This window comes from Propithecus coquereli, unplaced genomic scaffold, assembly GCF_000956105.1.
Source record: "Propithecus coquereli isolate 6110/MARCELLA unplaced genomic scaffold, Pcoq_1.0 Scaffold75, whole genome shotgun sequence".
Classification (NCBI taxonomy): Eukaryota; Metazoa; Chordata; class Mammalia; order Primates; family Indriidae; genus Propithecus; species Propithecus coquereli.
Window position 1 is genome coordinate 1,460,752 of NW_012153618.1, and position 23,967 is coordinate 1,484,718.

Here is a 23,967-nt window from a genome sequence, read left to right on the forward strand (position 1 = left end):
TCTCGGCCGCGGTTCCGGGCGGTACTGGGAGGCCTGGCCGTCCTAGGACTACAAGCCCCAGAAGTGACTGCGCAGGTAGGGGGCGGGCCGGGATGGAGGCAGGGGTGCCGCCTCCTCTGCAACGCCGGGGCCCGAGTCTTAGAACCAAGGGCCCGTAGGGGTCCCCGTGGCTGCCGCGATGCAGAAATACGAGAAACTGGAGAAGATTGGAGAAGGTAATGGAACCAGGAGGCGTTCCTGGAAGATCTTCTGCAGACCCTTCGGCATTCCTTGCAGCCCTGGCTCCCCTACCATCCGCAATACCTGCAGGCTCAGACCTCAGCACTGGCCGAAGTCCTGGCCCCTGGGCTCAGCGCTGCGTGCAGACAGCAGTCCCCCACCATGTTAGCATTTCCCGCAGACTCCCACTCCCACCCTTTGCGCTCCCTGTAGACCCAACCTCCCAGCGCGGCACTTCCTGCATTTCCCACCCCAGCCTCACCCTGAACCCCAGCCTCAGTGCTAGCTGCAGACCTCCAACCTCAACATTTCTGCAGGCCCTCAGTCCTCTTCCAGACCCGTCCTCACCATTCCCAGATTCTCGGAGCATTGCTTTTATTACTGACATCCTCACCCTGGCAGCTCAGACTCCCCTCCTGCCCAGACCCTGAAGCCTTGGCAGGCACTTTCTCGCCCCTGCCCACTTGCCACATCCTCACTCACAAAGCTCTTCCACACCCGGCCTTCACCGTGAATCCCTTCCCTTGCATGCTCAGTTGTTGCCCCCCTCCCGGGAGGGATTTCCTGAAGTGGGAAAGGTGCCTCATCCTTTCCCTCGCCCGGACCTCCTCCCCCAGGCACCTATGGAACAGTGTTCAAGGCCAAAAACCGGGAGACTCATGAGATCGTGGCTCTGAAACGGGTGAGGCTGGATGACGACGATGAGGTAGGTCTGGGGACGGAGCCAGGGAGGGGGTTGAGGGCTGGGCTGGCTGGGATCTGACTGTTGCCTGCCCGGCTCCCTCACACATGCAGGGAGTGCCAAGTTCTGCTCTCCGGGAGATCTGCCTGCTCAAGGAGCTGAAGCACAAGAACATTGTCAGGTGTGTAGCGGCAGGCCAGGGCCACCCTGGTCTGGGTTGGAGGAGGTGGGGGCTTCAGCGGGGGCCAGGCTGATATTGGGATGTTAGGTGCAAACTTGTGCACTTGCCTGGCTGAGCCCTTCCTTTCCCCTAGGCTTCATGATGTCCTGCATAGTGACAAGAAGCTGACTTTGGTTTTTGAATTCTGTGACCAGGTGAAAGGGGAGCTTAAGGGGTAACAGCCTTGGGAGGGTGCAGGGGCCCAGACTGAGGTTAAACTCTGTCCCATTTTCCCACCACATCTGTTTTTAGGACCTGAAGAAGTATTTTGACAGCTGCAATGGTGATCTCGATCCTGAGATTGTGAAGGTGAGAAGAGTGGTGTCTGTGGGACTCCTCCAGGCTAGGGTTGGAGTCTGTTTTCAGTGCAAGCACTATTTGAGCACCAAGTTTGGACCCTGAGGCCAGGCGTGGTGGCTCACGCTTGTAATCCTAGCACTCCGGGAGGCCGAAGTGGGGAGGATTTCTTGAGGTCAGGAGTTCGAGACCAGCCTGAGCAAGAGCAAGACCCCGTCTCTACTAAAAATAGAAAATTAGCCAAGTGTGATGGTTCACACCTGTAGTCTCAGCTATTCCAGAGTCTGAGGCAGGAGGATCACTTGAGCAGGAGTTTGAGGTTGCTGTGAGCTAGGCTGACGCCACGGCACTCTAGCCAGGACAACAGAGTGAGACTCTGTCTGAAAAAAAAAAAAGAAAAAAGTTTGGATCCTAAAAAGGGACACTTTGGGGTGAGAGCAACACTCTGACATCAGTGATATTATTTACACTTGAGAGATGAGAAAATGAGGCTCAAAGACATACAGTCATTCATTCAGCAGATAGCTACTAAATGCTTCACTGTGTATCAGGCACTGTCCCAGGCCCAAGACCAAGTGCCTTGATCCAGGGGAACAGGGTCCGAGCAATGCCATAGCACACTGTTTATGTTGGTGGCTATGGCACGTTTCAGATGCAGCCAGGCAGGGAAGACAGGCAGGGAAGATCAGCACGGGCTGGGAAGGCAGGAAGGCCCATTAGGCTGTAAGGTCCAGAAAGCAGGGGAACAGGACCAGCTTGTTTGCTGTTGTCCCTCAAATGCCGGGCACAGTACAAGCAGGTCCTGGACAGTGAGTGAATGGTGGTGTACCGAGCTGGGTGCTGAAAGTGGATGGTGGGTGGAGTGAGGCAGAGGGTGAGGAAGGAGATGACCCATCTTTGGGCACAGCTGCAAGACCGAGGTGTCTGACTCCCTCCTCCTTGCCCCCCACCCCCAGTCATTCCTCTTCCAGCTGCTAAAAGGCCTGGGATTCTGTCACAGCCGCAACGTGCTGCACAGGGACCTGAAGCCCCAGAACCTACTAATAAACAGGGTACTTGTAGGGGAGAAGGTGGGAGATGGGGGAGGCCGGAGCCAGGGGCTGGGGGGCGCTGAGGGGACAGGCCGGGCAGGAGGGAGCCTGAGCCTGCCCCAGGCCTGCTAAGGGCCCTTCTCCTTGTCCTCTTCCATCCCCTTCAGAACGGGGAGCTGAAGTTGGCTGACTTCGGCCTTGCTCGAGCCTTCGGGATCCCCGTTCGCTGTTACTCGGCCGAGGTGACTGGAGGGTGGGCTGCAGGTCGAGGGAGGGAGTCCCTCAGCTCCTACCCCAGGACCCAAAGCATTATTTTCCTCTCCTCTCTGAGCTTCTACCTTGAACCTCCTCCCCAGACCTCTAAGTGTCTAAGTGGGAGGTCCCCTCTGGGCTGGGTCTCCTCCAGGTGGTCACGCTGTGGTACCGCCCCCCGGACGTCCTCTTTGGGGCTAAGCTATACTCCACATCCATCGACATGTGGTCAGCCGGCTGCATCTTTGCAGGTGACACGATGGGGCTCTGCAGGGGCACTCTGCCTCCCATTTGGGTTGACAAACAGGGTCTGGAGGGGCCCTCTGGGGGCTGGGGATGGAAGGCGTGGGGTCCCTTGGTGTGAGGTGTCTTACCCCCCACTTTCCTCCAGAGCTGGCCAACGCTGGGCGGCCTCTTTTCCCTGGCAATGACGTCGATGACCAGTTGAAGAGGATCTTCCGATATCCTTCTACTTCCCTCTGCCTTGAGCCCTCTGGAAGGGGAGTGAGGCCTGGGCCAGGACGGTGGGGTCTCAGGGCTCCTCCTGAGGGCGAGCGGGGAGAGCAGGGGGCTGGACACCCTGACTGTAGGCAAGCAGGGCGCTGGGGGCAGAAGCTGAGAGGGAGCTCCTCCAGATAAGCCATGGATCCTTAGGGTGCGGGAGCCAGAGGGTGCAGGGCAGCTTTGTGGGAGTAGCAAGAGGGACTGGTCCATCAGGACCAGACATCAGGACGTGGGCTAGGTGAGGGAAGCTGGTGGGGCCAAGTGGGGGCCTGCCTCTGTCACAGCCAGTGAGGAGGAAGAGGGTGAGAGGAGGCTGTGGTGCGGTAAGGAGTGCCCCCAGGAGGGGAAGGTACAGAAGGTACAGATGAGGCCCTCTCTGTGAGTGATCCTTGACCCTGTGGACACGCTGCTGGGGACGCCGACTGAGGAGCAGTGGCCCTCCATGACCAAGCTGCCTGACTATAAGGTATGACGGAGTGGGGGTCGTGGTTTATTGGGATCTCTTTCATGTTCCTAGCAGCCTGCACACCCCAACACCCCTGGTCTGCCTCTCTCTGCCCCCCACAGCCCTACCCAATGTACCCAGCTACAACATCCCTAGTGAATGTCGTGCCCAAGCTCAATGCCACAGGGAGGGACCTGCTGCAGGTAGGTGACCAGGGTTAGAGGCTGGGGTCCAGACACTTGTCCAGAGGGACTAGAGGAGGGTGGGGCTCTGGGCAGCTGACCTGTCCTGAACTGGCCACCACCTTTCCTCCCTGTCTCCAGAACCTTCTGAAGTGTAACCCTGTGCAGCGCATCTCAGCAGAAGAGGCCCTGCAGCACCCCTACTTCTCTGACTTCTGTCCCCCCTAGGTGCCAGGACTGCTGGCCACCAGGCTGGGGCCTGGCCTGTTTAAGCCCCCTCCCGGGAGGGGCGGGGCCAGTGGGGATGCAGCTCACATGCTGAGCTCCAGCTGTGCTGGGCCCGGCCACGGTGGAGGTGCCCAAGCTTGTGTTCGTCACTCCCTCCATGGACTTTATTTAATTTCATAAATTGACTCCTTTCCCACAGTCTGGCTGATGTGGTGTCCAGTGGCTCTGCAGGGGTGTGGGCTGGGGATCTCTGCTCTGCAGCCCTGCCTCAAGCTCAGATTGACCCACTGTCCACTGCTTGGCCCCCCACTCTAAGGGTCCCAAGGCTGGAAGCTGGAGGCCATGACCCACCCCTCACCGCTGGGGCCAGAGCAGCCTGTCTCTGCACACCTGTGTTCATGCACACCCCTTCCTCCCTCCACCTGGGAGGGTGGCGGCCAGCGCCTGAGAGCAAGGATGGGCTTCCCCTTGTGGTTCTCCATATCCCACGTGGACCCTCCTGTCACTTTCCTCCTCATGCCCCCATACTCAGGCCTGCAGGCTGGGAAACAGAGATCCAAAGGTGTGGTTCCAGTAGGACCTCCCCGTCCCTGCGTTTGTCAGTTTTCCAATGTTTGGGGTGCAGAGAAAGAAAGAAATTGAGCCTATGGCTGGGGCCTGGTGTGTCCTTACTGGCAGGAGGGGAGAGGGAGGGCTCACCCTACCCCCATGGTCTTAGGCGGGGGCCCTCGGCTCTCGTGGGGAGGCTGGGGAAGCAGGAACTCTTTCATGGAGATGGGCTGTGTGCCACGCTTGGTCCCAAGTGTGAGAAAAGGAGTCATGATCTCCCATGGCAGGACGACAGCTGTGTTCTTGGGAGTGGAATGATCCCCCCATCCTCTCCCTGCCTCCTCCCCTGCTCCTAGCCCTGCCTTCACTGCGTGGACACTATCTACTGGCTGGCTCCTCTGTCCTCGCCCCTACGCTCTGGGCGTGGGCAGTGCCTGTCCTCCCTTCTCTCTGAGATGTCAGCCTGATAGACTCGTTCACACCGAAGTGCCCGTGACTGATGTCCTTGTACTCCCATTCTCTCCCAGGGGTTCGTGGGGTTAACTGGGGCTCAGCTCCCCGTTTCAGAAGCCATACCCAGGGGCACGATGGCTGGCAGAGGACTTCTGTGCCTGAGTAGGGCTGACCTGGGCCTGGCTAGTCTCTCCGCCGTAAGAGGAACACCTGAGGCTGATGCATTAGGACTTTATTGGGGTGAAGATGGCAAAGCTCTGCAGGCTGGGCATGTCCAGAATGCCAAGGTGTGGCCCCAAAAACACAGCAGGTCTAGAGCCGAGTGACAAGGTAGCAAGTGCGGTGGGAGGCGGAGAGAGTCTTGGTGACAGCACAGGGAGGGGTGGGAGGCCTGTGGGACAGACCACAGCGCTGGGGCCAGAGGCCTTCACACCGACTGCCCTGCTCCTGCCCCTGTCCTCCTGGACCTGAAGTTCGCCCCTGGACCGGACCTGCCCCATCTCCCTTGGCCACAGGGGGCCATGTGGCTTTACCTGGGGCCCAGGCTGAGGTGGGGAACTTGGCTTCGATGGCCGCCCAGCCTTTCCTGAAGCTGTGGGAGGAGGCAGAGGGTCATAAGTGGAGAGGGGTCCTCCTCCCAGGGACCAGCCAAGGTCACTGCACACCCCTCCCTGCCACGCTGTTTTTCCTCGTGAAGGTAGGGAGGATGTTCTAGGGTTTGGGGAGGGGCCTAGCACCCCACTAAAGGGGGGGGCGGGGGGGCTGTTACCAGGTTGGTGCTGGAGTGCCTTTGGGAGCGCCTTCGATTCCAGAAATACCCCAGGACCCGGTCTTGGAACACCTGGAGGCAAGCAGCAGGGAGAGGGCCAGTGCACACCTTCCCCCTGCGTCCTGGCGGTGGACTCCTCCCCTCCCCCAGTGGGGGCCCTGGCCCACCTCACAGAGGTAGTCTAGGATCTCAAGGATGGTGAGCAGGCTGGCCCCAATGAACAGCCCCATCTGGCCCCCAATGTCGCCTGTGGAGACAGGGTCACCTTTCAAGTCACAGCCACCTGCTTCGCCTACACCTCCCTAGCCAGGGGAGCTCTGCACACCTAGCAACGCTGACATTTCGTAGGCCTTCTTCTGCTCCACCGCCTCGTAGTTGAGGGCCTCAAAGAAGATGTCCAGGACCAGCATGTTTTCCCTGGAGGAAAAAAAAAAAGGCCTCGAATGTTCGCTGGACACCCCCTGGTGCCAGCGACTGGCAAGAAGCCAGTGTGGGAACGCTGGTCCCTTCGTCTGCAACCCCGGAGGAGAGGTTAAGCAGCTGGCGCGCAGGCGCCGCGCCCACGCCGCGGCGGGGTCGGTGTCCCGCCCCGGCTGTGCGCGCTAGGGCTGCGACCCAGCCCGCCGGAGCCTGTCAGCCTGCTCGGGGGCCGCCGGCCCCGCCCCGGCCCGCCCCGGCCCGGCCCGGCCGGCTCACGCGATGTAAGCCTCGCTGCGGTTGAATTTCCGGGCCAGGTAGCGGGCGGCGGCGCGGCTCGGGATCCGCACCATGGAGAGCTCCTTGGCGTAGCGCGTGCTGGCGCAGGGGTTGGGGCAGGCGCACGCGTCCTTACGCTGCATGGCGTCTGCGGGCACAGAGTGGGTCAGCGCCGCCCGCCCGGGGCTCGGGGTCAAAGGCGGAGCGGGGTAGGGACGGGGAGGCGGGCGAGGCTCGCCCCTTACCCAGGGCCGCGCTGGCGCAGTCCTTGTGCTGCTGGGGGCTGCACACTGGCGCGCCGCCTGGGGCGGGGAGGGGAGGAGACGGCGTCAGGGGCGGCCCAGCGCCCCCGGTTCCCCCCAAGACACCACCCCTCCTCAGCCCCTTACCAGGCATGTGCATCATTCGACAGCCGCACTTCCGAGCCACGTAGCGGGTCTCGCAGACCAGGCGACACCCCATTAGGCTATAGGGAGGGCTGCTGCTGGTGCTCCGGGGATCCGGGGGGTCAGAGGGCTCAGGCTCAAAGTCAGGATCCAGAGAAACGGAACTGCAGTCACCCCAGGGCGGTGGCAGGAAGCTCAGCTGTGGAGGGATGGGTCAAGGAGGCTCTGGGAGAGGGAGGTCCTGGGGTGGAGGCCCGGACAGGTCTGAGACACTGAGGGTTTGGGGTCTGCGGTGTCGCGGGCACCTTGGGGGGGGCGGTTTGAGGCACAGGTGAGGATACTTGCTGCTGCTGGCAGGCCACGAAAGTCTGGTAGCCGGGGGCCACCCCAAAGCCCAGCTGGTCGACGAGGGGCGGCTCCTCCTGGCTGTGGATCTGCACGCGGATCCCCACCTCCAACAGGGTCTCCTCTGCAGGACAGGGGCCTTTGAAGCCTGAGGCCCCTCTGTCAGGTCTCCTGTCCCAACCAGGCAAGACCTCCCCTGAAGCCCCCTCCCCCCAGGACTAGGATGAGCCAACCCTGCCCTTTTTCACAGGAAAGGACATGCTTCTGGGCCCATCCTGGCCTCCTCCCCGCTCTCCTTCCCCTAGCCTTTTGCACTCCATCCGTGTCCCCCAGCCTTGACGTGTGCTCCACGCGCACGTCCCTACCCACAGGCAGACCCCCCTGCCTCACATGTGTGCTCATACCCATGTCCTTCCACATGGGCAGATACTCCTCCTGCTGCACGTCCAGCATGATCTCCAGCCCATTGCCAGTGCCACCCTTGGTGGTGGTGAGCAGCTCTGCCCCATCGGCGCCAGAGTTAAAGGTGTAGCACTGCCCCATCCGGGTGAAGATCTAGGGACGCGCAGACAGGATGACAGCCCTCTCCCCCAGGAGAGGCAAGCACGTGGGCCGTGGGAACTCTCCCCTTCTCATGCTCTGTTTGGGTCTCTTCTCTGAACACTGCAGCCCGCATCTCAATGTCCCCAGCCCCACCCCCTGTTGGGGCACATGTAGTTGGACCCTTTTGGGAACCCATCACTCCACCTCTCCACCCCCCTCACCAAAGCCCAGGGCACAGCCCACAGGGCAAGTGTTTCTCTGGGTCCCAGGTGCCCTCTGGAATGTTGAAAGGCAGAGGCAAAGCAAGTCCCCTCCCACTGGCAGAGAGAGGGGTCTGCTGCCCCAGAATAGCCCCACTAGGGAGACTGTCTCCCACCCTCAGGAGCAGGGTCTCCACAGGCCAGACCATGCCATTTTGCACTCCCACCATGCCTGGAGCCAGTCTCAGGCATGTCCCTCCCAAAGAGGACTGCTTTCCTGGCTGGACAGAACGTAGCCTGTGCGTGCAAAGGAAGGGATCCCTGGGCAGAGGGTGTTAAGGTTCCCGACTTTGGGGGAGCCTGGCTGGCAAGGCCAGGGATTCTGGGTGCTGGGCAGGGACTAGCTGCCCTCTGGGTCCCTGGGCAGGACAGGTAGGGCAGCCAGCTCACCGCAGTGAAGTTCTCGGGCCCACACTGTTGGCCTTGGTAGCGGCAGTCCAGCAGCATGTCGTCCAGGGTGTGCCCAGCCCGGGCGTAGAGCTGTGCCACGTCGAAGGTGGGACTGGGCATGAAGCCGGGCGGTGCGGGGGGCCGGCCCAGGGCACGCAGGAAGGCCGTGTGCTCAGCGGGGTCCAGGCCCAGCAGCGCGGGTCCAGCCCAGTGCAGGTCATTGGGCGTGAGGCGCGAGCGGCGCAGCGGGTTGATGTTGCACAGGGTGACTGCTGGGAAGGTGAGCTGGTGGCTTTCTCGCTCTTCCAGGGCCGTCTGGTGGTGGAACTCCTGGTAGTAGCTCACCCTCTCAGCCACCTGGTAGAGGAAGGTGGCCACCGACAGGAGCATGGCCACGGCCCACAGCCCCCGGCGCACGGTCAGTCTGCCTGGCCCGAAGACGTGGCCCAGCCCATGCAGTGTGCAGCTGCTGGCAAATACGCGGATGTCCGAGGCCCGCTGCCGGGCCTCCTCTGGCCCTGGGGGCTTCATGGCCGGAGCCCAGAGAGTGCTGAGCAACTGCGAGGGCTGGGGGCTGGTGACCAGCTACAGGGGCTTGGAAGGAGTGAGAGAGGGTCGGTGGGAGGGTTGGGAGGGTTGAGACAGGATTCTCGTGTCCAGGCAGGGGCCACCGCAGGTGAGGCAGGGGGAGGAAAGCAGAGGAGTGGGTGGGAGAGGAGTTGAGGGTGAGAGGTGGGAGGTGCTGGCCTGGTGGGCTTGGAGGAGGTGACCTGGGTGGTCCAGTTCGGCCTTCCCCAGGAACAGGCGGTGGCTCCGCTGGGCCAGGCACTGGGCAGGGCTGGGGGCTCCGCAGCCAAGGCCAGGTGGGGCGCAGCCAGCCGTGGCAGGCAGGGGCTGCCGAGAGGCGAGTGGCGCTGGGGCAGTTTGCTGAGCTGAGCTGCCGCAGAGGATTGGGTTTCAGCAGCGAGGGGGGCAAGGGGCTGGCTGAGCAGCCTGGGGGGCGGGGGAGGTCCCTGGGGCCCCAGGCTAAGCCATTAGTGCAGTGTGTGGGGGGGCGCGGCTGTTGGAGACTAGAGGCGCCAGGAGGAAATCACAGTGATCCTGGCTAGGGCTTGAGGGCATCCCTGAGATAAGTTGGGCCAGGGGGTGCCTTTGAGGCCTTCTAGGTTCAAGTTGCAGCCCCTGTATGCCAGGCCCGAGGGTCAGTCGCTGACCCTTGGCCTGGCTCCTCCATCCTTCTGCCTCCCCTGTCTTCCCACTGACCTCACCCGGGAACATTTTTTCTTTCACAGAGTAGTGCTGGCTCTTTACCAAGCTGAAAAGTGGTTGGAACTTTGGCATCGCTAGACCTCTTCTTTCTGCCCCCAGTGTCCCAGCCTACGCTGGATGGCCGGGGGCCTCTTCAGGTCCCACATCCAGGGCCTGGCTGTTTCTTGAGTGTCCCTCTCTCCCTAAAGAGACCTCACCTCCTCACGCTCAGGCCCTCCTACCGGGGAGACTGCCTCTACCATGATGAGCGTGGGCTCCCCTGCCACCGCCCCCCCATGGTAACATGGGTGCCCCACCTGCCATCCTCCCAGGTACCTCACAGGCATCCTAGGATTTCACATCTCACAATGTGATATGCAGGCCTGGAAAATGCTCTCATTCTTTTAAGCAGTTGCCTGCCACCCGGTTATACAGATGCAGCACAGTTTATGTAATGGTTCCCTATTGGTGAGCACTGGGGTCCCCAGCTCTCTGTTACAATGTTGCTGTCAATGCCACTGCGCAGATATGAGCTCCCAGAAACACAAATGCTACGTTAATGAGCCACTGTGTTGGTAATGTGGTAGATGACATCAAATTCCTCCTACAGGAGTCATGCCATTTTGCACTCCCACCAGCAACACGGGAGTGTACATGTTTGCACAGGGCTCTTCTATAGGAGGAGTCACTGTGCCCTTGAACCAGCATGAGCTGAAAGCTGGCCTCAAGAGGGCAGGGCCAGCACGGTGCGTCATTTGCCCGAAGACTCTTCTGATGATCTGGAGATGATGGGCTGGGGCTAGGGGTGGGGAGGACGCCCAGTGCCTGGGGCAGAGACTTCTAGAAAACACGGTTGCTGCTCCCAAGGTCAGTGTCAGCAGGCCTGAGGTGAGACTAGAGCATCCTGCTGATCCGTGGCCCTGGAGATGAGCTGCTGCCCGGCTCAGGGCCACAGGGGCCAGCCCAGGAGCACCACAGGGAGGAGAGCCAGGGCCTGGTCCTTGTCAGTGTCAGCTCTGCGTTTGGTCAAATGCTCATCAGCCCCATGTATCTGGGAACTGGGCAACACTTTCCTCTAGGCCTGAGAGAAAGCAGGCTCATCTCCATTACTTATTTACCAAAATTTATTTCTACTCCATCTTCCTCCAAAAAGCATTTGAGGCCGCCACGTTCATTTTGGTGCGCTTTTGGCTATGAGTTCCAGAAACACAGTTCCACCAACCGCATGTGAACACACCAAGCTATAATTGCCTGCCCTCCTGAAGGGACCACAAACTTTAACGGGGAAGGGCCCATCCTCATTCCCCACCGTAGGCTCAGTGGCACAGGGTAAGTGGTTAGTTGATAAATAATTTGGGAGGACTGAGTGAATAACATGGTTTATAGTACAGATATGACAACTTTCCAAGGCTACAGCATTGGGATTTCAAAATATTTTATAAATTATCCATTTAAACACTTAAAACAGGCTCTCTAGATCAAGCACAGCCAGGCATCTGATCTCTACCGAGAAGCTGGAGGGGCCGAGGCCGTGAAGTCGCACAGGGAACAAGGGCAGACAGCGGTGGGGTGTCACTACTTCCCTAGCGGGTGCAGGGAGGAGGAGGGCTGGACTCCGAGAAGACACCCTGAAGATGTAAGCAAACACCCAGAGTCTGGTGTCAGAAGGCGTCTTGGGCAGTCCAAGGCCAGTGGCTGAACAGTGAGGCCCCACAGGGGAGGGGCTGGGCAAATAACCTGGGCCACGTGGACTCTCCAGGAAGTGGAGGCCCTGAGCTGGGCTGCGCTAGGGATGGGTTTGGTGGCGAAGCAACCTGAAGCCAGCGCCAAGTTCTATGCAACCTCTAATCAGTCAGGAGGCAGGATATCAAACCGAGTGGGTGTGGCCCTGGGGCTTTGGGGTGGCTTGTCCCCAAAGTAGCACCTAGTCCCAAACCATGCTCACAGAGGCTTCGAGCCACACTCCAGCTTGTGTACTCACACCTGAGCCACTGCTGCCTGTCCCAGGCTGGCCTCCCCACAGCAGCAGTCTGCTCTTTCAGCTGCTGCCACCAACCCTGAAAGATGGCACCCGCCCTTCTTTGCCACAGGATAAATCCAAAATGCTTGGCTGGCACTGAAGGTACAGTGCAGGGAAACTCCTCTTCCCCTGCCCTGGGGAGCAGGGCTCTGTGGAGTCCCACAGGCTGTACAGGGGAAGGATCCCAGTGGAAAGTGACAGCAGCACCAAGGCAAGAGGCCACTGGCCCTGGGAGTAGGTGAAGAGGGCTGACGCACCTGCAGCAGCACAGGGACATGAGGTCTTGACTGCTTCTCGACTCTGGGGCACCAGTTCAATCCAAGGCCCTTCTTGCATGCTTTCCAGGCCCCCGGAGGCCGACTGGAGCCCAGCCCTGCCTTGCTCCCATCTCTGGGGCTGCGTGCACACGTCACTCAGGCTGTCTGCACCTTCCTTTCAAGGCGAGACTCCCAGACCACTCTGGGGAGGCTGGTCTCTCAGTGGCATTGTATTTTGCACTAACTGCTCCCTGCTGGTTTTGGACTTACTAGTACTATGGCCCCGCAGCTGAGAGTCCTAGGTGTGCACCTGGTACCTCCCCTGTCTCATTCAGGACCCGGTGTTCTGGGGGACTGAGAGGGGAGGCCAGCAGCAGACAGCCAGGCAGGCAAGGTGCTTCTCCCAGGCCACCCCACACCCTGCCCCTCCTACCCTGACCCAAGGGCCGGGCCCTGTTAGGCATCTGTCCTCTTGGGCATGGGGTGGGGAGGTGAAATCTAGAAATCAGGACTGTGTTAATGGAGCAGGGAGAAGGAAGGGGGGTTGCTCGGAGGATGGGAGTGTGGGTTCCAGAGTGGGCCAAGGGCTAGGCTCCTTCTCCCAGGCCTGAAGAGCGCCGGGGAGGAGGGAGTGTGGGGGTCAGTCCCCCGTCTAGGGCAGTGAGGTCCTGGTCAGGATGTGGGAGGAGCCTAAGTCTGGATTCCCAGGCCCACCCAGGCCCTGATTTTGTAAAGTTCCCTGGAGCTGAGGGCCTGGACAACTGAGGCTGTTGGGTGGAGCAGGAGACTGGCAGCAGATTCTGAGACGGGCCTGGGGGGTCTGAGCAAAGGGAGAACAGAGCAGGGGCCTCGGGGGACTCTGCCTCCACCCACCTGCACCCATACCCACGTGCAGCCCAGTGACTCTGGCAGGAGGGAGGCAGCCCAGTGGGACTGGGGAGCGAGTGGGAGGGCTCCTGGCCTCCTGAGCGCTGGTTTTATTGTGAGCAGGGGACAGCGGTGGCTGTCGCACAGCACACTGGCCCTCCTGGCAGCTCAGTCCCCGTGAGCTGCCCCCGCTCAGCCCAGCCCTGGCACTGATACTCCGCAGAGACCTCGGAGGACGCCTTTTAGGACTTGTGCTGGTGGTTCCTGGGGCCTTCAGGCTTCTTGGCAGGTGGGGCTGCCGACGGCCCCTCCAGGGCCTGTCTCCGGATGAGCTCTGCGTACAGCCCGCCTTTCCTGACGAGCTCTTCATGGGTCCCAGCCTGGGGGACAGGACGGAGAGACGGATCGTAGCTCTAACCCAGTGTGGACTTCAGAGCCCTAGGAGGGCAGAACTTCTTCACCAGTCATTGGGCTCACGGTCACTTAAGCCAGTGTCCCTTTTGGGGACACTGTGAAATCGAAGCCCAGTGGGAAAGGAACCGGCACTGGCACAGCTGCGTTAGTCAGTGCCACTTCCCGCTTAGCTGAATTTTGGAAGAACGTGATTCCTCCTGCCCCCTTACAGAGCCCAAGGCTCTAACTCAGGACCTGATGCCCCACAAAAGCCCCTCAGCCTTCGCTTAAATGAGTGACTGGGGGCTATGAGGCCCCACGTAGCTTCTGGGCCTGCTCTTGACTGGTCCCCGATTGGGGTGCCTAGATCCGGGTGCCCAGCACTGCCTCCTCTGCACCTCAGCCCCTGGGCAGCCAGCCCTGCCCGGGCCCCACCCTGCCTAGCACCATACACTTTTCTGAGTACTTTTCCTTTTGGTCCTGGAAGCCAATGGTGCATTATACTGTCCCAGGGGACAGAGGAACAGACTGAGGCCCTGAGCGGTCAGGGTTCGTCTAGGGGCAGGAACTCTTGAATCCTGTGGGATGCTGCTTTCAGAATACGGCCCCAAGGCCAGGCCAGACCCTCATACAGCTCAGCTGAGCCACCATTCCACTGTCCTTGGCTGAGGCCATCCCTAACCCATTGACTCTGTCTCTCAGACCGAGACTAACCTCCCAGACACGTCCGTTGGCCATGACGACAATGCGATGGGCTGCACGGACAGTGCTGAGCCGGTGGGCAATGACCAGCACCGTGCGGCCTGTGCTGGCCCGGTCCAGGGCCTCCTGCACGACCCGCTCAGATTCTGCATCCAGCGCACTGGTGGCCTCGTCCAGGATCAGCACCGTGGGCTGCTTGATGAGAGCACGGGCGATGGCCAGGCGCTGCTTCTGGCCCCCAGACAGGGTGGTGCCCCGCTCACCTGCGGAGGGAGGGCGCAGGGCAGGGGCCTGAATCAACCCTCAGCTATGCACTTGGGGGTGGCCCACAAAGGGGCTCCGGGTCCTTCCTGAACTCCTTTCTGGCTCCTCTAAGTGCCCCTCTTGGCACTGCGCACCCTTCCCCTGCCTCTGGGTCTCCCGCACTGTGCACATTCACCCTGCCCCTCTGCGGGTGGGGTGACACCTCTCAGCCCCCCAATCCCACATCCTTGTGCAGATAAGTGTATGCAAAACAACACAGCAGGGCTCAGTGCACCACAGAGGAGGTGCCAAATGTCCCTCCCCAGCCATGGCAGGGCCTCAGAGCCAGGACGACACACTCCCTGCCCTGCGTCTGCTGCTCTAGCTGCTTTCCTGGCCCCCCAGGTCTCTGCTGTTGTGCGGAACATCCAGTACCAAAACCTGGACTCCTGGAGTATGGCGACTCCAGGGCGGTGGGATTCAAAGCCCACAGAGGACAGAAGAAGTGGCGGCCCGGGAGCCAAGAAGAACAAGGTGATAGCAGTACCACAGGTCAGCTGGGGGTCAGCCCTGAGAAGACCCAAGTGACCACAGAGTGTGCTAGGATGAGAGGTGGAAGGAAAGTGCCACCCCAGAGAGACATGGGGGAGCGCCACACCAGGACGGCGTGCAGTGTGAGCAGTGTGGAACACAGCGGAGCAGCAACACAGAACACACAGGGCGGGCTACAGACAGCAGTGCCACAACCCGGAAGGCTGGAGCTCCGTCAGACTGAACAGAGTTGAGAAGCCCAGATAGTTCCGCATCCTGCGATGTGCTGGAACAGTCTGCAACAGTGCCAAGATACTGGACGATAATCATACCCCAGAAGTTGAGAAAAGACGACCCGTGAGATAAACACGTAGAGCTGCACGCTGCACTAGGAACGTGCTACAGTGTGATACTGCATGTTCTAACACCGCAGGACCACCGAAGCCCTCCCCTGGGAAGTCAGGAGAGGGACCTGCTCAACTCAATCACCCTATTATGACAAGAGGAGAGACACGTCACAAAAGAAAAGGACAGGAAGGAAACGGGCCAGAAGAGGGCAAACAGTTACAAGGAGTTAATTCCCCATTTCTTCTCTTCAGTCTTGAGAAGTGGTGGCCCCTGTTGGGCTCTGTGAAGATTCCAAATGTGGCCAGGGTCCTGTCACATTCTTTTTTTTTTTTTTTGAGACAGGGTCGTGTTCTGTCATCTGGGCTGCAGTTGCGTCATCATAGCTCATTGCAGCCTCGAACTCCTGGGCTCAAATGATCCTCCTGCCTTGGCCTCCCAAACCCTGTCGTATTCTGTAACTCCTCTGGAGCCCTTCCTGTCTCTGCAGCCTGCTCAGTATGCTGTGCCTGAACCCCATGGGCCTGGACTCCCCTGTCCCCCTTGCCTATGGTTCTGGTTGTCCCTGACACACTGACTGTCTCTCTTCCTGGCTGTCTCTGCTCCCCTAGTCCCACCAAACCTTTCACCATCCATGTGGAATCCTGTCTCCCAGCCTCACTGCCACGGGGCCCTGCAGACCCAAGCGGGATTCTTATCCCTGGAACTCACCGACGATGGTGTTGTAGCCCTCAGGGAAGCTGCTGATGAACTCGTGGGCATTGGCTTCCCGTGCAGCTGCATATACCTCTTCATCAGAAGCTTCCAGCTTCCCAAAACGGATGTTCTCCATGATGGTCGTTCCAAACAGGACTGGCTCCTGTGGGGGGGCATGGGGATGGCATCCACAGAAACATTCTGACTCTGCCCCAGAACCGTGAGGGGCTGCCACGCGCATCAGGAGAGTCTACTTTGCCTAGACCAGATTAAGATCCCTTGGAGAATCAGAAGTTCAAAGTCAGAGGTCAAGCGAGGGCATAGACTGGCGCCTTAAAGGGGCCCAGAATCCCTTGTTGGGAGGGTGGGGGAAGGGCTGGGAGAGCAAGGCCAGCAGCCCAGCAGAGCAGAGGAGGAGGGCGGAGGGCCTCCCACTTGGGCTGTCTGCTGCTTGCAGGCAGCTACCCCACCCGCACCCCCACCGGGCCCGCGGGGGGACGAGTGCACCATCGCTGGCCAGCGCACTTTAAGCAGAGGGAAAGTGGCCGGAGGCTCAGTGCTCCGGGCTGGGCTGTGAGTCCTCGCTTAGTGGGTGGACAGTGGCCACCCGCAGTCCCAGCAACCCCACCGTGGGCTTCTCTAGACCTGGATGCTACAGGCTTCGCAGAGATCCCAGGGATCCTAACACCCCCACCCGCACACAGACTGCTTTAAATGGGGAACCAAGTGTTCCTGCCCTGAGAGACAAAGGCACAGCTGCAGGTGCCCCCAAAACAAGGACACCTCAGATCCAGACGACAGCTGGGGACATGTGAAGAAGGCCAAGGGCTTCCTGAGAGTGGCCAAATGACTAGGGTGGGGAGGGAAGAAAGGTACCTGAGGGCTGAGAGGACCAGGGGAGGACAGGAGTGGGGAGCTGAGGGCAGCCCCATGTGGCCCCACACCTGGCTGATGAAGCCGATGACCTGGCCCCGGAGCCAGGAGGGGTCGAGGGTGCGCAGGTCCCGCCCGTCCAGTGTCACCATGCCCGCCGTGGGGTCGTAGAAGCGCTCCAGCAGGGAAGCGACTGTGGTCTTTCCTGGGGAATTGTGGTTGTGCGGGAGGGAGGCAAGGGCTTCTGGACACTGTCCCGGCAAACAGGGTCCCTCGTGGCAGTGGAGGGAGACCCCACCAGGAGGGCCGGGACTCTTCCACTGATGCCAGAGGAAGAGTCAGAGGGTGGGCAGAGGGTGGTGGCTCCCCTTACCTCCCCCAGACTGGCCCACGAGGGCCACGATCTTGCCAGGGGGCAGCGTCAGGGTGAAGTCTCTGAGCACGTCGAAGCCAGGGCGGCAAGGGTAACTGGGAGGAGAGAGCCGTCAGACCAGGCTCCAGGCCGCTGTCCTTCCTGCTCCCTCCTGAAGGACCTCCATGGGGTGCTTGTTTAGGGGTATTAAGCCAGACCTTCCCACCTGGCTCCCCCAGCCCTCGGCCCAGAGGGGCCTACGCCCATGCCACTCAGTGCTGCTCACCTGAAGCAGACGTTCTGAAACGAGACGGAGCCTCGTAGGTGCTCCCTGGGGATGCGGCAGCCCCCAGACAGTGGGATGCAGGGGCTCAGGGCCATGTACTCGAAGACCCGGGCGCCAGCACTGAGCCCTCGCACCACCTGCGGGGGAAATCCAAAGTCTGCGGTGAGGTGGGAGCAGGGGCTGCTAGGGACAGGAGTCCCTGGGTGCTGGGTGGGGGCCACCGCAGCATCTCCTAAGCACCATGCAGCAGCACAGGGGGCTGTGGTTCTGGGCTCGGGTCCTCCTGCCCCTCTTGCCCCCACCCAAACCCTGTTCCCACAGCAGCACACAGATGACACTGGCCACTGGTGTGACTCAGGCCCCCCAGCTGCCACTCACCTGACCAAACAGGACAGAGAGGTTGGCCATGGACCTGGGAGGAGAAGGAGAGAGGGTCAGAAGAGCCAAGAGAAGGGGAAGGAAGCCATGGTGGGGTCGCCAAGGAAACAGAAGGCCTGCGGCCAAGTGCAGAGACGGCTCCTGACCAGGAACCGCGGGAGCCCTGGGATCTAGGGACAGCAGACCACTGAGCCCTGGCTCCCTCCTTGGCTGGACAAGGATGACAACAGTCTGTCAGCCTAGTCCAGGATCCTGGGGCAGTGTTCCAAGAGGAGATGGACATGGAAGGCAGGCACAGGGCCCCAGCGGTGTCCACCATACAGGGCGAGGCAGGCTCACAGTCATTCCACAAGGGACCCCCCGCTGACCCTGTGACCTCCTTGCTTCACCCTGGTAATGGAGGTGCTGCTGTCAACAGAGATCAAGGTTGTGTGGCCCACAGTGGGGGATCAGCTCTAAAAACTGATGTCACGTTCTTTCAGAGAAAGAAGAAAACAAAAGACACTGGGCTACAGAACTCCAGGGAGCCCCCAAACAAAATTCCGTGAAACAGCTTCTATCATGGGCTTGCCCTGCAGGTGTGTATATGTGTACGAGATGGGGTGTTTATCTGTCTAGACAGTGCGTGGCCTCCTTTGTCCGGGCAGGGCTGGGACAGGGTTGGTCGGCTGCTTTGAGGCTGGGAAGGAGGATGAGTCAACTGCTCCTTAGTCACTGGCCCCTGACCGGCCTGGCTGACCCGTGACAGTGTGTCTGCCATCGTGTCCCGGGTCCCCTCTTTCAGAAGAGGAAAGACTGACTCCCCAGCAATCGTCCAGCTGCAAGATTCACTTCCTCCAGCCCAGGAACCCATAAGGAAATGGCTCTGGCAGGCTCAGTGCCATCAGCACTTGCCAAGGAGTAGGCAGGCAGTGAGCAGGAGGCCAATCCAGCCAGCCGCGGTTGATGAGAAGGGGACACTCTCCATGACAGCTGGAAGCCATCAGGGCCTGGCAAAGGGGCTGGGCCACAACTGAAGTCCCCCACACATGTGACTCATTGGTGGGTGAGGACCGTGCTCTCAGGAAGGCTATGGGCTTCAGGCCTTGGGCCACACTCACGTGGGGCCTTACCTGGCCCTGACTGTGGTCTCTCCCCATGGGCACCTCCCCATGTCCCCTTCCTCACTTGGCCTCCTCCTTGCTGGACCCCAGCACTGATGCACGTCCCCTTGGCTTAACTGGCAGGACCCAGGAGGAAACACACCAGCTTCTTTAATACAATAAGACCCAATTCCTCCAAGATGGGCAGTGAAGACTCTCTACATAAGCAGGGCTGGAGGGGCCCCCAAAAGGATGGGCCTAGGGCCTGTGGTTGCAGGAGCAGCCGGCAAGGCAGACGGTGCAGCCTGGCTCCCTGGAGTCCTTGCGTCTGCAATGCAATTCTGTTAGAGGGCTGAGCAGGCCAGTGGCAGGTAAGGAAAGTCTGCACTCAGGCCATAAAGGGGAAGCAGGGCCTTGGAGGAGGGGCGGGGGCTGGCCAGAGCAGCTGCCTCCCCACAAGGAGATGTCCTGCCACTGCCTCCGTGAAGGGCTGAGGAGTGATTTCATCAAGGGAGCCAGGGGGTTTCTTATGGGTCCTCAGGACTAAGACAACTGTCCTGCTCAGAGAGACCAAAGCTGGGTCTGATCAAGGGAACGGGGTCAGCACGGGGGGCAGGCAGCAGAATGGACACCTGAGCCCCATCCCTACTGCAATGCGTCGTAATCGCTCAGCCACCTGGGAGCAGGTCCTGGCTGGAGGGAGGCGAGCGGCAGTAGTTAGTGTCTAATGGGACAATTTCAGTTCTGCAAGGTGAAAAGAGGTCTGGAGACGGATGGTGCTGATGGCTGCACGACAGTGTGAATGTGTTTAATACCACTGGACTGCACACTTCAAAATGGTCAAGATGAATTAAAAAAAAAAAACAAAAAAAATCAAAATGGTCAAGATGGTAAACTTTATGTTGCGTATATTTTACCATGATTTAAAACTATTTTTTAAAAAAGCTTATCAAGGAAGCTTCTGAGAGTCTTTTGGGAGGCTGAAGTTAACAACCGCATTCCTGAGTGTATCTGGGGGGTGTTATGAGCCCTGAAGGGCAATCTCACCCCAGCCCTGTGCTTCCCTGGGGTAGTTGGGCAGGCCTGGGGCTGTGCAGCAGACCCCCCAGAGCAGGCTGGCATCCCTGTCCCCTGACGCAGCAGGGCTCTGAGGGTGACAGGGTGCTCCATAGGGATGGGAATGGCCCCCACTCACCTCTGCACTGTCTGGGAGGCCACCAGGAAGGACATGAGGTCTCCCCCTGTGAGTTGCTGTCCAGCCACAAGGGAGCCCCCAACAAACAGGGTGCCCAGGACCATGCCTGCATGGGAGAGGACAGGTGGTAAGGGAGGGACAGGCCACAGCAAAGAGCCCAGCCCAGGCGTGAGCCTGAGTCTAGCCCTGCCCTGCCAACAGCTGACTGGGGGTTTCAGGCAAGCCCCAGTGAGTAGGGCGGGCACAGCTCCACGGCTCCCCGACGGCAGCCCTGTAGCACTCCATACATGGCTTGGTTGGGAGGTGGGTCCACTGCCCTCCCCTTGCCTGCGTGAGTTGGCAGCCCATCTGTCTTCGCTCTCCCCAGCCTGGACGCCCTTGGGACTTGCTTACTCACAGTTAAAGGCGATGTTGGAGAGCCCTTGGAACAAGGCGATGCCCCTGCCCAGATCCTCTGCCCTGCAGCGGCACTCCTCCAGCTCTGCCCCGTAGCGCCTGGTAAGAGAGGCCGGCCGTGCTCAGGAGACAGAAAATGGGCTGCAGGGTGGGCAGGCTGTGGAGGTTGCTCCACTGTGTGCCCCGCCCCTCCCAGGACTCACTCCTCCTCCCGCAGCTCCATGGCGAAGGCTCGCACAGTCCGAACGTTGCCCAGGGCCTCATCTGCTACACCTGTTGCCCTGGCGATCTGTGAGGAGTGCAGAAAATATGGAGCCAGGTTGGAGATGGTGAAGAGTGACAGGGTGAGTGGACAGAGAGAAGGCTGGAGTGGAGAAGGATGGCCAGGAATGCTGGTACCTGCTCCTGACACTGGCGAGACAATCTTCGGAGACCTGAGCCCATCAGGGTGCCAACTCCCATCAGGGCAGGTGTGGCCACCATCAGCAGCAGTGTGAGGCGTGTGGACAGCATGGACAGGGACACCAGGCAGCCAGCCACCTGGGTGAAGCTTCGTAGCCCCTGGGAATGGGAATGAAGGCAGGAGGCTATCTGGCATTAGGACCATGACACGGGGGACTTTACCAGGAGTTAGCTGGCTAGAGCTCTGCACTTACAAGGCCAAGGCCACAGATCTGACCCCTGGGAGGCCAAGTGGCAGTCGCAGAACGTAACCTTTTCTTGACCCAGCAGGTATGAAGGGGTCGAGTGAGAATGTCTAAGAACCATGGCATCCTCCCCCCAGACAAATCCCAGTTTACTTCTCTTTCTGTTTCAGAACGGAACAAAGAGCACTGCACGGGATACCACCCAGTGACTGTTACAGGCCGGGATCTGGCATAATCCAGTGGCCACAGCGACGGTGGGAGTGGACAAGGGGAGAACATCAGTATTCAGTAAAGAGCCATCTTGCATGCTCAGTGCTCGTCAGTGACCCAGGTGCTATGGGGACAAGCAGGCCGAGTGATTTTGCTCTTGCCAGGAAAGGCTCTCGTCTAAGTCCTTGGGAAGGCTTTGTAGAGGAGACAGGGTTTCAGAGCAGTGGAGCAGCAGCCCACCCTGACCTTGGACACTGCCTCAGCACCTCCCTTCCATGAACTTCCATGTTCCCTCACCAGGTCTTCCTGAGCTTCAGCCCCACTTCAGGGCTGGGGCAGGGCAGGGCTGGCATGGTGAGTGTGCGTGGGGGAGCGTGTGTGTGTATGGAGGGACTGGAGCCACTGACCTGGGAGATGACGAGCTTGAAGGATGACTTAAACTCCTGCACATCGGTTGTCAATCGGCTCACCAGCTGCCCTGTCTTTTTAGCATCAAAGAAAGCAATGTCTTGTCTGGCGGTGGGACACGGAGGCAGGTGGGTCGGAGGAGGAAGAGGGAGACATTACTTCAGGATGAGTCCCCACCGCTGCACCCCTGTGGGCCCATCATTCGCCCCCGCTCTGTACACTGTGGCTGGCAGTACCGAAGCAGGGAGCTGAAGAGGGCCCTCCGCATGTCCACAGCCATGCGCTCGCCAATGTGGGACAGCAGCACCAGGTACCCAAAGGTCAGCAGTCCCTGTGAAAGAGGCCTGGGCACTCAGGGATGCCCCGGGGCAGCTCCTCTGTGGCCTCCAGCCCACTCCCTGCTGTACCTGGATGCCATAGAGGATGAGCAGGTGCGTGCCGAGATTTCGAGACTCAGTCATGAAGCTCCCCACACGGTCCCTCGTGTACTTGGCCACAATTTCTACCAGCTGGCCCAGGAGCAGGGGGATCTGTACATTCACCAGTGCCGCACCCAAGGCCAGCTGGAACAGGAGGGCAGAGGGGACAGATGTTTGGGCAGGGGGGGCCTCTCCACCCTAGCCCTGACCTTGGCCCTTCTTCTCCCACTGCTGTCCTGGTTTCTGTCCATGCTGTGGCTGGTCATGTGGACACACCAGTGCCTCTCTAAAGTTAAAACCCTGCCTTCCAGCCACCTTGTACTGATTGTCCTGCCATCCCTCAGACTCCAGGTCCTTGGGATAGCCCTTGCTGCTTCCAGGAGGTCTGAGACACAGTGAGGCAGGAATGCTGTCCCTGTGCACCTCTGGCTTGGAGCCTCTGCCGACCCCTTCCTCGGTCCTTCCCTGTCCCCAGTATGGAGAAGCGGGGAAAGCCTCACCACGATGGCTACCCCGAGGACCAGCAGGTGGGGGCGCAGAAACTGCCAGAAGAGCTTCCAGTTAAAGCGAGACTCCACAACACTGGGTGTGGAGCAGGCCGGAGGGGCCTTTTCTGCCTCACACAGTGCCACGAGGCAGAGGCGGGAATGCTTACTCAGCAGCACAGGGCCTAGCAGGGCTCCCCCAACCCAGCACCAGGCAGAGGGGCTCCGGCTGGGAGCTGGGGGGGCTCGAGGGAGGTGGGCCCGAAGTTGAGACCGCAGCTGGGCCACGGCCCTGAAGAGGAATGAGCTGTGGCCGCCATCAGAGTACCTGTAAGGAGAGAAAGGCATTGACAGCTTGGGGACCTGACTGTCCTCCACCTGACCAGTACGCCAACCATGCTCTGGCTAAGCCTCTGGACGGCAACACTTCCTCTTCTTTCGGGCCCTGGACTTTGCCTTTCTCAGGGACGATCTGAAGCAACTTCAGTTTCTAAGACAAACGTACACATGCAAAGTCACTGAGAAACAAGGAGGCTGAGCGTGGAACCAAGCCTTAAAAGTGTTTCCCCGGCACTGTCTCTCAGACCGCACCCAGCCTGCAGGTCCCCCTCAGCGTCCAAGGGCGCCAACCCCTGAGTCAGCAATGGCCGCTGGTCCACAGCACTCCCCAGACAGAGAGGGGCCAGGAGGCCTCAGTGACCAAGGCACAGAGGTCAGGAGGGGGCGAGATCCTTCTGTGCCTGGCACTGCACCTGCTCACTGCAGCCATCAAGGCAGATGCAGCCCCCACCTCGCTGGGAGGGAGATGGCTTTGTTCTCACCTGGCAGATGAAAAACACCATGTGGAGCTGACAGAGTTGAAATAATTTGTCCCCAAGCAGGAGAACTGGGACAAGAGGGGAACTCCGCTGTCTGAGTCCAGCATCCAGGCTCATTCTATCCTGCCTGTGTGCCCTACCCGAGGCTACAGGTGGCTGGGCCAGGGCTGGACCTGAGTCTTCTGACCTATTACGCCCCATCATCCTGCCTCCCCTCCTGGGCTTGGAGTGCTGAGGGGGCAGTGCATGAAGGGAGAAGGCAACATACCCCTTCTCCACTGGCTGGAGGAAGAAACAGAGCAAAATGGAAATTCAAATATCTTATCATCTTAGATAGGCTAATTACCTGCTCTTTCCTTCAGTTATCGGATCTAAAAAATGGTAATGTAGACTGAACTGGTAACTGTAGACATTTTGCATGTACTGTGCATAGGTTCCCTGATCAGAAGTACAGAGAAGATGGAGGGGAAAAGGACAGCCAAGGCAGCTCTGCTCACAGTCGGCACACTGATAGCACGAACCCTCTTCCTCCTCCTCAGGAAGAGTAAAGGCCTTCCAGGAGGCCTGGGGCCCAGGGGGAGGCGGGTAGGCTTCTAGGCAGAGGGAAAAGTGTCTACGGAAAGAAAAGTTTCAAGAATAGAATGGCTGAAGCCTGGCAATCAAGC

General features: G+C 59.9%; 3 protein-coding genes across 7 annotated transcripts in view; 1 reads left to right on the top strand and 2 right to left on the bottom strand.

The window, feature by feature from the left end:
- The first annotated feature begins 68 nt into the window (after positions 1-68).
- On the top strand, positions 69-4,258 carry CDK5 (cyclin-dependent kinase 5). Its single transcript, XM_012662113.1, has 12 exons — positions 69-215; positions 837-925; positions 1,015-1,082; positions 1,216-1,276; positions 1,374-1,430; positions 2,375-2,470; positions 2,617-2,691; positions 2,856-2,952; positions 3,093-3,162; positions 3,611-3,671; positions 3,773-3,853; positions 3,974-4,258. Exons 1-12 carry the CDS (start codon positions 179-181, stop codon positions 4,058-4,060), a joined length of 879 nt encoding a protein of 292 aa, XP_012517567.1. The 5' UTR covers positions 69-178; the 3' UTR covers positions 4,061-4,258.
- A 1,021-nt stretch (positions 4,259-5,279) lies between these two features.
- Positions 5,280-8,987, bottom strand: ASIC3 (acid sensing (proton gated) ion channel 3). Of its 2 annotated transcripts, XM_012662115.1 has the most exons (11): positions 8,452-8,987; positions 7,663-7,813; positions 7,255-7,382; positions 6,917-7,112; positions 6,773-6,829; positions 6,528-6,675; positions 6,157-6,248; positions 5,999-6,078; positions 5,832-5,903; positions 5,596-5,654; positions 5,280-5,453 (listed from the first exon to the last, which is right to left on the bottom strand). In XM_012662115.1, exons 1-11 carry the CDS (start codon positions 8,980-8,982, stop codon positions 5,375-5,377), a joined length of 1,593 nt encoding a protein of 530 aa, XP_012517569.1. In that variant the 5' UTR covers positions 8,983-8,987; the 3' UTR covers positions 5,280-5,374. The 2 variants fall into 2 exon arrangements, with proteins under 2 accessions (XP_012517569.1, XP_012517568.1); XM_012662114.1 differs by lacking the exon at positions 5,596-5,654 and having other exon boundaries at positions 5,287-5,453; positions 8,452-8,982.
- Positions 8,988-11,102: 2,115 nt separating this feature from the next.
- Positions 11,103-23,967, bottom strand: part of ABCB8 (ATP-binding cassette, sub-family B (MDR/TAP), member 8) — a 15,474-nt gene continuing 2,609 nt past the window's right edge. Inside the window, exons 2-16 of one of the 4 annotated variants that reach the window (XM_012662118.1) lie at positions 22,500-22,812; positions 21,988-22,143; positions 21,817-21,911; positions 21,580-21,685; positions 20,715-20,876; positions 20,519-20,604; positions 20,317-20,414; positions 19,920-20,025; positions 17,643-17,676; positions 17,265-17,401; positions 17,000-17,094; positions 16,698-16,831; positions 15,769-15,916; positions 13,951-14,201; positions 11,103-13,223 (exon numbers count right to left, since the gene is read on the bottom strand). In XM_012662118.1, coding sequence (XP_012517572.1) covers positions 13,086-13,223; positions 13,951-14,201; positions 15,769-15,916; positions 16,698-16,831; positions 17,000-17,094; positions 17,265-17,401; positions 17,643-17,676; positions 19,920-20,025; positions 20,317-20,414; positions 20,519-20,604; positions 20,715-20,876; positions 21,580-21,685; positions 21,817-21,911; positions 21,988-22,041 — 1,644 coding nt within the window. In that variant the 5' untranslated portion in view covers positions 22,042-22,143; positions 22,500-22,812 and the 3' untranslated portion in view covers positions 11,103-13,085. Of the gene's footprint in view, positions 13,224-13,950; positions 14,202-15,768; positions 15,917-16,697; positions 16,832-16,999; positions 17,095-17,264; positions 17,402-17,642; positions 17,677-19,919; positions 20,026-20,316; positions 20,415-20,518; positions 20,605-20,714; positions 20,877-21,579; positions 21,686-21,816; positions 21,912-21,987; positions 22,144-22,499; positions 22,813-23,967 lie in introns of those variants that run through there. The other 3 variants (XM_012662117.1, XM_012662116.1, XM_012662119.1) reach the window with 3 other exon arrangements.

Coding starts and splice junctions, on each gene's coding strand:
- CDK5 (XM_012662113.1), top strand. CDS start 179: ATGCAGAAATACGAGAAACTGGAGAAGATTGGAGAAG. Junction 1,083..1,215: donor AAGCACAAGAACATTGTCAG/GTGTGTAGCGGC, acceptor CCTTTCCCCTAG/GCTTCATGATGTCCTGCATA. Junction 2,692..2,855: donor TTCGCTGTTACTCGGCCGAG/GTGACTGGAGGG, acceptor GGTCTCCTCCAG/GTGGTCACGCTGTGGTACCG.
- ASIC3 (XM_012662114.1), bottom strand. CDS start 8,982: ATGAAGCCCCCAGGGCCAGAGGAGGCCCGGCAGCGGGCCTCGGACATC. Junction 7,113..7,254: donor TGGCCTGCCAGCAGCAGCAA/GTATCCTCACCT, acceptor ATCCCTCCACAG/CTGAGCTTCCTGCCACCGCC. Junction 6,830..6,916: donor TCGAATGATGCACATGCCTG/GTAAGGGGCTGA, acceptor TCCCCGCCCCAG/GCGGCGCGCCAGTGTGCAGC.